The following is a 12,223-nucleotide window of genomic DNA, read 5'->3' as shown; positions in this document are numbered from 1 at the left end:
GTAATATATGTGGATAGTTTAAATTGATAAATCATAAACAAAAGGCCTGAAAGCTGCAGCTAGCACATCTCACCTTCCGTTTCCCTACTACTGCACTGTTTATTTTCTAGTATTAGTACAATGCAGGTTAATACTCAATACCAGCAAACATATCTGCACGTGCACACACACAAACAGATAGATAGTAACTTGGTAACAGATGGTAACATCTAGTGGCAGTTGACAAAACTGCATCACTCAGTGTGTCACATGCTCAGTATGTAGCTTTCAGTAACTGATACAGTCCATTGAAGACTTTACAGAAAACACTGGTAGCAGCAGTGTTATTAACTGTTAACCCCTTCATATCAAACACCACCAATCTGTTTATGGTTAGTATAGGGTTAGTTAGCAGCCATTACTTTATTTAAGAGAATTAAGCTATGTAAGGTAGACTTTCAAAATATCATCACCACTACTTTGCTTTGACTAACAGATGGTGTCAGAATGGCACAGATACTTGTTTTTTTTCTGCTTTATCTTTATTTATATTAATAATATCATTATCATTTAACATGGACTCCTAGACATATCATCATTTAATTTTTATACCATTTTAATTAGACGCTTCAGAATGAAATGTTGGATTTCATGTTACACATATGATTTAAATTAAACAATGTCTTCTTGGTCGGAGTCAGGAAGCACAAAAGCTGCAATCTCATAATGTGGTTGAACACTGCAGCCTTCAGGAAGACATTTGTATTGCATATGCATTACAGTAAACTTGATGATATCTGTGTACTGTAAAAGTTTTAGTCTACAAGTGCAGGTATAATCAGATATTAGATTTCCTGGGAACCCAAATTATCCAAGAGTGAATCCTGAGTGTTGTAATTTACCACAAAAAGTAAGGTATGTTGTTGTAAATCTCCAATGCAAGGAATATCCTCAGCACTTTATTTTTTCCCAATTATGATAAGAGGCAAACAGCAACAAATGCAATCATCTACAATAAATGTGAATCCCAAATAAATAACTGACGATCTGGGTAACATGGCCCTAATGTTACAAATTAATGGTTATTCTCCCTAAAGAAAGGAAGCACTAATGATGAACCAAGGATGTGATACCTTATCTATCCTAAGGAAACTGAAGGGTAGTAAAAGTTACTTTCTTTCAGGGTTACATGCATGTTCTGATAAATGACAGACATTACAGCAAACCATATTAAACACGATTTATCCCTGCACTCCTTTTATTTCTTTTTTTTTAAATTTCTTAATTCAAGTTTAATAGTTTGTTTCTGTCCTGTAAGGGATTTTTTCTGAAATAGTGTGCAAGCTAAATGCTGATGTAAATCACAAAGTATGCTTGGCTTTGTACATCCCTCGAATTTGTCTTGTAAAGTTTAAGCTATGTCAAAGTGTCTCATATGCCACGTAAATAAAATGCAAATAACACAAGAAAGAATAAACTGAGAAGCACATGTTTTTATTTGTAGGAGGTTTTGTTTTTTCAAGCCTGACTCTCTGAGGGTGTGAGTAGCAAGATGTTTGCGAAAGCTCCCAGACCCAAGCAAATTAGGTACAGAGATGGTCTGTTTAGTCAGTGAGTGAGAAAATCAGTATGGCTGTCAGACTTATGGTATTCTACCGCTACGTTAGCTACGTTAGCTACATTAGCTACATTTCAAATTTATACAGCATAATAATAATAACAGGCCTAACTGATGGTGTTAACATGACATGTACTGTTGTAATATAGCACAGCTAGTACAGTAACATACAACTAATAAAACTTAAACACACCTAGAAATAATTGCTTGTGAAAGAGCATTACTTTAGCAGTCACTGCATTCAGGTTTAATTAAAAATATATTTTTCTTTAGCAGTTAAAATAGCAAGCTAGGGCCCTAAAAGACACAATGATACAGATCAATATGCTAAGCTAATAAGCTAATATGCTATGCTACCGTTAACTTTCTAGACACAATAAAATGGAATTAAGAAAAAGCACGGATAATAACTCGATACATATAGCGTTGTCTGTTTTAGCGTTGCTCACTTCATTGGATCAGTGGTCCTTCTTCCCTTCATTGTTTTGGTTCTCAGGCTTATCGAAATCTTCGGTGACCGAACCCAGATCTTTTTCCTGAAATACATTCATTTGTTAGAAACAGCTGGGCTAAGAGCTGATCTGACTGAGATTAAAAGTGACAGGACTCGATGTTTTTCACAAGACTTACCTCAGCTGCCTCTTTTCCAATAGAGCATGTCAGCCATTTAATGTATTCCTCTCGCACCTGGTAAAGACAGTTTCAGTACAGTATAATAGCTCCATACTGAAGAGTCCATGTAAAGCTTTACAACCATAATCATTGTTACACTGTGAACATTGTACTTCTTAAAATTTGTAAAACACAGTAAAGGAGAAACCAGCAGATCTTTTTTTTTTAGCGAATAACCACAAACTTACTTTATGCTCCCTTCATTGTGTTACTATTGGCCTAGTGTGAACATTTAAATGAGAGGTTGTGAAAGAGCAAAATGTAATAAGAGCATAGCTCAAGATAAGGTCTACCTCCTTGTTTAGCAGACAGTGTACGATGTACAGGAATGTGCCCTGCTGGGAGTTGAGGATGATGAAGAGGACCTGGAAGAAAAGGTTTGACTGGTACAGGCCCAGAATCCATGTACAGCCCAGTATGACAAACTGTGCCACGATTTTGAAAATAATCAACCTGAAAAACAAAGAGCACAATATATTTTTTTTACCATTATTTGTGTTTACATTCATACACAGAAAACATGTCCTTATTTTCTGTGTTTCATCTTATTTCAGCTCATTTATCCAAAGCCATCCTTCACCTTAACATTACAATGAGTTCCACTATAAAGACATGTACGTAAGTCACAAATTGTGCATTAGCACTTACATGCAGGTGCCACTTTCATTGTCACCTCAGTGAAAACAGTACATGAATGTTCAAACCTGGTGTCTTTGGATTGAGAAACATCACTCTTCATGTTGGCCAAAGTGGGTCTCAGACTCCAGAGAGTAGCAAGGAACAATAACCAGTTGATCTTTGAAAAATAAACAAACAGCAATATTTGCTAGGTGTACAAAGTAAAAAGAAGCCTGCCACAGACTAGATAACACAGACTTTTAATTATAGATTATTGCTTCAGTTCCATTACAATAAGTTGTCAATCCAATTTGGCACGACAGTGCTTTAAATATAATCCTATACCCAATCCTACATTTCATGGGCCAAATACAAACCATTTGTCCAACAGAAGTTAAATGTCCAAGGCCTAACATGACAGCTAACTACAGTCATGTAGTTATACATATACACATGAGGATGTTAAACACTCAATACGCAGCTGCAAATACTCAATGTACTCACTGCTAGGATAGCAATAATAGGTCCCGTTAAAGCCCAGTTGAAATTCCGCTTTGTAGAGAGAAAGCATCTGCAAAAGAATCATGTAAACAAGTAAATAAATAATCAATCAAGCAAACCTGTTCTAGAAAAACATTGATCACATGGGAAAATGTGAAAATAATTATGTGTTACGCACACATTTGAGGTAACACCATATCCATCAGAGTAAATTAGTGCAGAAACACCCACTATTACAAATGGAACACCATAGCCAACAAGGTAGAGAATTGGCCTGGGGAGGCCATCTCGTCGGATGACTTGCACCTGGGAGAGCTTCCGTACTAACAAGTGGAGCTGTAGTGCCTCCAGCAACATCCACACAAAACTGGCAACAATTAAGAAGTGGAGAAGCCCTGCCATGACAGTGCAGGCCAGCTGTAGAGACAGATAAATACATTTAAGCTTTATGGACAATTGGAACACAATAGATAATCTTTTGATAATTCTTGGAGTTTAGCCACATTGTACCTTATTATCAGTGTATTTGTCATTCCACAACAAGAGCAGTTGTGAAAAAAACAGGTTGAGGCAGAGGTGGAGACGGGCTGTGTTGTTAATTTTGGGATTCCAGCTGCACAGAAGGAAGGTAAAGATGGCCAAAGCCAAGAAGAATAGTCCAATAATCACACATACCCGGTTCAGCCACTCTAAAAAAGGATTTGATGGTGTAGGCTGAAAATGAGACATATGAAGATTGTGATTAAAATGACCTTACTGCATATTTTTCTTAGTATGCAAGTAACTATTCAGGTCCCTTCACAGTTGGCTTTGGGACAAACCGCTGACAACCCTTTAGCTCCCAGACACACAGATTTACTAGACCACAATTACTTCTGGAAAGAATGTTATAAACTGGCTAAATCAACCTGTACCAAGTTTTTATACACTAGCTAAGGAGATTGTTTGTGGCCAAGGGAGTTTCCACAAAGTACCGTATTCAATTTCTAAAATTTTTATAACAGTTTTTGGGTTTACAAGAATTTTTCCCTACGTATTGCCATTCTGAGTCACTCAGTGTTTGCTAATAGAAAAAAAGAGTTATTTTATCAAATTAAATTACTTCTACAACACAATGAAGTGAAGAAAAGACAAAGTCTGTGCATCCACCACTCAAAATCAAATTAATAATAAGTTCATCAAAAAAGAAGAAGAAAAAAATATATACCTCCCCAATCTGCATGATCAGGGCGAATGTAGAAAGGTGAGAACAGCTGCAGATTGTATAGTTTTCATTAGAGAATGCAACCCAGCAGCCTTCCTCTGACCAGCTCATAGACTTTCCTTCTACAGTTTCTGTGGTTTTCCAGTAAACACAACTGACTGTTCCTGTTTCTGGTACTTCCTGAAAAAGCAAAGAAATGGTAAATGGTAAATGGCCTGTATTTATATAGCGCTTTACTAGTCCCTAAGGACCCCAAAGCGCTTTACATATCCAGTCATCCACCCATTCACACACAAAGAAGAAACATTAAAAGTCTGTATCCCTCTGCATTAATAGATGTAGAGTTGAGATTCTGCAGCTGTACCTTCCTATGGTAGATAGTAAAGTTGACAGGCTCTGTGAGGTTAGTGTTATTAACTGGTATTATGGCTGTGATAACATCCGAACACATATCTGTCTTTTTCTCTGTTTGGAAATACTGATGACTGAGAAGACTCTCCATCCCATTCAGTGTCATAAAAGCAGCTGTTGCAGATCCTGGGAGTTTTCGCATCACAAAAGAAATTGAAAACCATTTGTTAAATAAAAACAGTTTGGATTTGTCAATATATTTAATTTTTAAAATACTCTCTCACCATTGTTAGCACGAGCTATAGCCTGCAAGTTGAAGTCCATGGTATTTCCATTAGCAGAGAGGGAGGTATTCCAGTTATCCTTACTCCCTGGACCAATGGCCAGCAGGCTCAGATCTTACAAATAGATAACAATCAGTCAATTCATACCAACAGTAATTTTAAATATAGTCAAGCTACAAAATATTAGAATTTAACTTACCCACTGTCGAAGAGTGCACTTCCTTTTTGGTTTGGTTTTCGGTATGTGGAGTCATTGCAACAACGATATACTCTGAAAGGTCAAGAATTGCGTTGCCCGTCTCCCGATCTCCTTCACTACTCACCTTGCTTTGTGCGGCTCGTGGTCCAACACCGGACACGGCCTGCAAAAATGTAAATCATTTTAATCAGTGAAACACATAAATGTAAATACAGACATGGAATATGGTATGTTTTCTTTGGCTGGACATTAAGTACCATAGATGCAGCAAAGCTGTTGGCTACCGTCTGCAAACACATTATGAAGAAAAGAGAGAAAGGCGTTAGATAAAATGTACTGTGGTTTACTCAGTACATCACATAACATATTATTTTTAGTTACAAATATCTGAATATATAACAAAGCACACTCTGGCTTACAAGCATTACTTTTGAACTACATACCGCTTCTGGTATGAAGGCACCTGTATTGTTTTTCAGGTCATCTTGCATATTGCTGATGAACGATATTTCTTTTGTCAGACCCTGCATTGAATGTGCAGTATTAGTATTCATTTATTACAAAGCACTGTCTGGTAATTGTCATGGTTTAATTTCCTGTTGCTTTATTTGAATGGAGCTAAACATTGGTTTAAACATTGTTATGCATTGGTGACAAAAAAATAAGGCACCTTTAAAAGGTAAATATTTCGATGGGTCTCACCTCTTTGACTGGAACTTTATTTAGAGCATCTTCAACGCCTGTCAGTAAATTAAAAATGTGAACATCAAATGCTCCCTCAAACCAAATAAATAACCTTAAAACAATTCAAAATTATGGTTGAAACTGACTCACTTTGACAATATGTGACATTCAATATCCAGGCAACGATTCCAGTTGTGGGGAACAATCCATCGGGGCAGGAACAGTAAAAGGTACCCGGTACATTAGTGCACACAGTCATTTTACCACATATACCGGGTGTCTCAGTGCATTCGTCAATATCTGCAGTATAGAGAGCACACACACACACACACACACACACACACACACATGCAAGGCAATCTGTTTTTAATTGATCATTTGATCAAACTGCTGCATTTAATCATATTTGAGCTGCTATATGTCAAAACACCAAACAAGAGCACAAACCTCTGCATGGGTTATCATAGCTGGCTATAAAGCCTGGGTTGTTAATCCGATAACCAGGGATACAGGTGCACAAGTAAGATCCAATTGAATTTGAGCAGTTACAATCTGGTCCGCAGATGTCTATACATGTACGACACACTGGTAGGATACACTCATTAATATCTGTTGAAGTACATGAATTAAAAAAATATATGTTATCAACAAAAGAAGCCATATATTCTTTTCTGAGAAACAAAAATTACATCAGCGGATGCCTGGACATGTTTCTATGACAACAATAAACGCATATTTGGAGGAATCTTGGCTAGTCTGTCCGATTAGGTAATAATGGAAAAGAGGCTATGCTGTTAGTTTCAAATCTAACAAGGACAGGTTGTGCAGTTAAATTGTGCTAGCAATGCCAAATCTGGATAGTATGTTTTCATGTTTTATTTATAATAGATTAAATTTAATCTTTGCATAGTTTCCACATTTTGTGACAATGTGTTCCGTCTTTCCTTTTTAAAAAAAAAAAAAAAAAAAAAAAAAGTCTGTATGATTTTAGCCAAGCCATGACATTGCCAGTGCTTCATTGAACACTTTGATAATTCATCATTAATTCATCCTTCTGACACTAAAACAGCAATGACCCTGTGATTTAATGTATTTTGTCAGCCTAGGCCTTTCTTTACTCAGTATAACAATCTTGTGACATTGTAGTGGTCACATAAATACTTTTGAAATAGCAGGGAGACACAGAGACAGAGAGAGAGAGCAAACACAAGTGACTTCAAATATAAATAAATCAATTTTCACATACCAATACAGACGTTGGTCTCATTGGGTTGCTTAGTTTTATCCTTTGGTTCAAAACCCACCTTACAGCTACAGGAGTAATTTCCAGGCAGGTTTTCGCAGATAGAATATGGACCACATATCATTGAGTTGTAACACTCATCAACATCTGAAGTTAGAAAGTTACAGCTAGTTCTTATCACACTGCATTTTAAAGTTGTAAAAGTACAAACCACCCTTTCACAGAAACTCATACAACTCTTAATATATTATGCATACAAATATTCTGTTGTCACATTCAGTAATTAACAGTAATATGAACAGTCCAATGAAGTTCACTTGATAGAATATTGTAACGTGCAATACAGACCTTGGCAAATAGGGGACATCTTATAATCAGCCCTAAATCCTTTAGAGCAGTTGCACACAAAACTTCCTATGGTGTTGTAGCAGGTCCCGTATGGCCCACAGACACCACTAAGACATTCATCAATATCTACACAAAGAACAATTAAAAAGTGAATATAAAACAAACTAAACAGGATTATTTCTGTGTTTGTTTGTTTGATTTGTACCTTCACAGCTAGTGGCCAGTTTAAGTTTTGGTATTGGCTTTGATAGTTGAAATCCTTCCCAACAGTTACAACTGTATGACCCAACTGTATTGTAACAGTTGGTATTATGACCACAAATTTCTTTAGTCCTTGTGCACTCATCGATATCTGGTAAGATGATATACAATTAGCAAATTGCAAACTTTAAAAACATATTAGTCCAGATGATGCACTTGCTTCTGAGTGTCTGTTTATAAATAACAGCTTTTACAATTACTGGTGTAAACATTATAGGTCTAGATTTCTGTAACGATCTTGAAAATTATGTATTTTCATATTGATCGTAATATAAAAAATATATATAAATATTGCTGTTTTGAAAATAACATCTTGTTTTTAATGTACTATAATTTCTTACCAATACAGCCATATGATGTTGAAGTAGGCGGGTTGTCTGGAGGCATTTCATATCCATCATTGCAAATGCATCCCCCACCTGCTGTGCAATTACCCAATGGTCCACAAGACTTTTCAGTACACTTACTATGATCTAAATAGATATAAAATCATGGTACATGTTCAATATTATGAATAACATAATATTCCCAATAAATAATATATTTTTTATTTTATATATTAGGATAAATAATAATATTATATATATTATTTATATTAAGAAAAAAATCATGAATGCAGCATGCATTGCTCATAAAAATGAATGAGTATGATATTGTAACAGACATGTTACTTGCTTGTGCGAAGCACAAAACAGTTCATAGCTGGCAAGTTGTTTCACATCTTTACTAGTTTTCAAAATACTGCGGCCTAATCAAATGAAGTTTAGTGTAGCCATCTTTTTAAGAATGCAAATGATGTTTTTTCCCATACAGCACCAATACAAACACCTACATCAAAGAATACGTCTGTTTTAATCTAATATTTGATTTTTCTGTTCTATTCTGTGTAACTTGTTTTTTTTATTTATTGTTATTTCAGTATTATATTTGCTTAAAAAATATTGTGTAACTGCATCTCAGTGGAAAGATGCCTATTACTTTGTCAATGTAGTTTACTCCCAGACTCTTTTAGGTTGTATCCATCACAAAATATTTTTTGTGAGTGAAGAAATTCATCAACACAAGGCATACACTCACAAGACAAAGATAATAAGTAATTGAATAAGTCTTTGAAAATGCTTAAATCTTTTTGGAGCATCAAACAAGTTAATAAAAGTAAAAACTTATTTTAACACAGATTAATAAAATATAAAATTCTGAAATAATCAGTTAATTTATTAAGAGAAAAAAAAGTAATCCAAACCTTCCTGGCCCTATTTGAAGCATTTCCTCCCTTTATTAAGTCATGAATTCACAGGTATTAACAGTTAACCGGATCTTTTGTAAAAGCTAAGTTCAGTTCCATTAGCTATGCCTGGATCCAATTACTGCCAGAACTCTTGAACCATAAAATCACTTGTCTTACAAAGTGAAATAGGCTAAAAACTCTCTAAAAGCTACATATCATGCAGCTAAGAAACAATGTAATTGACATGTATCAGCCTGGAAAGGTTTACAAAGACATTTCTAAGACTTTGGAACTTAAGTGACAGCCATTATCTAGAAACCTTCCCTGGAAAAATCCAGGGTGCCAAAATTACTCCAAGAGAGCATCAACAGCTCATCGTGGGGTTCACAAGTGAAAACACAACAACATCTAAAGACCTGCACTACACACTTAATTTCAGTTAAGGTCCCAGTCATGATCCAACAATAAGAAAGAGACTGAGCAAAAATGTGAGAGTTTCAAGGAGAAAACCACTACTGAGCAAAACAGAAAGGTTCGTCTTACATTTGTTAAAAACATTTTTGATTAACCCTCGAAGTCTTTGAGGAAATATTCTGTTGACTGATGAGACAAATGTTGAACGTTTTGTAAGGTTTGAGGCTTATTCTAGCATAAAACTAACACAGAATTCAGAAAATGTGATCCTAGTTTGAGTCAAATACAGTGGTGGTAGTGTGGTGGTCCGGGAGTTGCAGCAGGACAATAATCCAAAAAACACCACCAAAATCACCTCTGAATGGCTCAAAACATACCAAAACCAATGGAATGGGTGAATCAAAGTCCAGAATCAGACTGAGATGCTTTTGGTGACCTAAACAGGTTTTAGCTGAAAACCATCTACAGTGTAGCTGAATTAAAACTTGCAGTTCTTGATGCCAAAGGGGGCAAAACCAGTTATTACATTTAGGAGGCATTGGCTTTTTTACACACGGCCATGCTGGTTTTGACAGCATTATTTTGTAATTTAAATCATCATCATCATTTTCAGATGCATTTTGGGCTTATATTATCATTATCATTATTATTATTATTATTATTATTATTATTATTATTATTATTATTATTATTATAAAGACGTTTTGCATTATTTGCCTATCAAATATCACTAATGGCAGTTCTGGCGTTACATAAAGTTTGAAAATGTTTCTTAATTGTCCAAATGAGAATTGATGTTTCGAAACTTTTATTTCGTATTTTGTGTATTTTGTAAGTAACGTTTGCTCGTAAGATGTTGCCTGTAAAATACAAATTTAAACACATCATGTACATTTCACACAATTCTTTAAACCAATAAAACTTCAAATTAAAATTATACACACAAAAAATGTTTATACTCACAAGTTACATATACCATGTCGGGAGCTGGGAGTTTATCCTCTGGTTTATACACATAGAATTCTCCTGGACAGAGGGCCACACTCACTAAAAAACTTTTTTGATTACACCCTTTTGCAGTCCCATTTGTCGGATACAGAGACAAATTAGTTGGTAAGGGAAATGGTATAAAAATGGGGACAAGTGTAGCACCAGTTTGGACTGTTAGACAGGATGTAATAACTGTGTCTCCACCGATCCCCGTAAAGCGCAACCATTTGCCAAGAAAATCGGTATCTTTTTGGGAATAACCAGTAAAAGGGGTAGATGCAAAGGCTCGGTTCCGCCATGGTTCATTTATCTCAATGTATCCATCACAAGAACCTGCAAATAACAAGCAAGCATTGGTATCATAGTAGTTATTTTACACGTTTTTGGAGGATTTGCTGTGGGTTTTTTAGTATTTGCTGTAGCAGAAAATCTTACATACCAGGAGGAAAATCACAAGAGACAGGTATGATAAACAAACCTACCAAAGGGAAAAATACTGGTGAATGAACTAGTTTTCATTGCTTTAAAAGGTGATTTTTCAACAGCTAAAACCAAAAACTAAAACTTTTGCGATTAAAGTATTGTAAACATTGACTGAAATTTACACATATCTTTGTGAAATGCTACCTAAAGTCATAGTAACTGTTTATAATTTACCATTATTTGATTAGAAATATGTGTCTTTGAATCCAGAATCTAAACTAAAAATTTGTTCCATCTTAATAATCTAGTTTTCTCATTAAAATTAGCACTGACATCAATTTAATACCTTTAAAATTATTTTCTCTGTCAAATTCACTTACCCAGAAAAAGTGACAAGACACAGTCCATAGTGACAAGTCAAGTCTCCAGATCTGTTCTGAATGTTCACATTGTAAAACATGAACAACACCCAAATATTGCTTTTAAAAGCATTATGTGAATGCAAAAACCAATGCAAATTCACCAACTTGTGTTGACTATGTTAAGGACCTAGGAAAGAAACATACACTGTTGACTGCGAGATTTTTATGTTGTCTTTTTCACGTTTGTGAAAAAGTGTTTTCAGGTTTGTGAAGCATTTATTCTTTTCTTTAGTTCCTTTCTCAGATCTCAAAGACAATGAACACAGTTATACTTAAAATTCCCAAAACGAATCCTGTAAAATCTGGACCAAATCAATTTAGAGACTAAGGACTTTTAAAGGACACTTCAAAATTGATCAAATAGCTATTTCATTTGTGAAATTAAAAAAATAGGGGCTGTCCTGCTTGTCCTACTTTTTTTTCTGTAGGCCATCTCGTATTTCTGATCTATTGAATATTTGTCCTTTCACACAAAAAAAAACATTTCAAGCTTTCAGTCAAAACCTGCATCAGAGCTCACTCCTACTTCGAAACGAACCGTTTCAGTGTTTTGTGTATTCTAATTCATATGTACACGATCAGTGCCTGCATTTGCTTTACATTACCAACTACTCCTCCTTCAGGCTGCCCTCCACCAGTGCCCTACTGTTTGCTCTCATCAAGCTGCAGTAATCATGGCACCTGCATGAAAAATGTAGCCATACTGTGCTTCAGGGGGGCTGTATTTCAGGCCTGTAAAAAGGGCAAGACTCCTTCCTTTCCTCATGCCAAAAAGGCACCCATT

General features: G+C 35.5%; 1 protein-coding gene across 1 annotated transcript; it reads right to left on the bottom strand.

Annotated features, from left to right (window-relative positions):
- Positions 1-814: 814 nt before the first annotated feature.
- LOC147332417 (adhesion G protein-coupled receptor E3-like) lies at positions 815-11,464 on the bottom strand. Its single transcript, XM_086288942.1, has 23 exons — positions 11,398-11,464; positions 11,034-11,072; positions 10,568-10,927; positions 8,304-8,435; positions 7,907-8,053; positions 7,702-7,827; positions 7,357-7,500; positions 6,558-6,719; positions 6,261-6,410; positions 6,129-6,166; positions 5,870-5,950; positions 5,684-5,713; positions 5,427-5,589; positions 5,228-5,341; positions 4,957-5,129; positions 4,596-4,772; positions 3,899-4,102; positions 3,567-3,805; positions 3,392-3,458; positions 2,974-3,065; positions 2,563-2,722; positions 2,228-2,284; positions 815-2,133 (listed from the first exon to the last, which is right to left on the bottom strand). Exons 1-23 carry the CDS (start codon positions 11,423-11,425, stop codon positions 2,056-2,058), a joined length of 2,961 nt encoding a protein of 986 aa, XP_086145068.1. The 5' UTR covers positions 11,426-11,464; the 3' UTR covers positions 815-2,055.
- Between the last annotated feature and the right edge of the window lie 759 nt (positions 11,465-12,223).

Source organism: Aulonocara sp. 'chitande type north' Nkhata Bay, linkage group LG4 (genome assembly GCF_057382095.1).
Source record: "Aulonocara sp. 'chitande type north' Nkhata Bay isolate Kocher_YH1m ecotype deep benthic linkage group LG4, A_spYH_male_GT1.1, whole genome shotgun sequence".
Classification (NCBI taxonomy): domain Eukaryota; kingdom Metazoa; phylum Chordata; class Actinopteri; order Cichliformes; family Cichlidae; genus Aulonocara; species Aulonocara sp. 'chitande type north' Nkhata Bay.
This window is presented reverse-complemented; position numbering and strand designations above follow the sequence as displayed.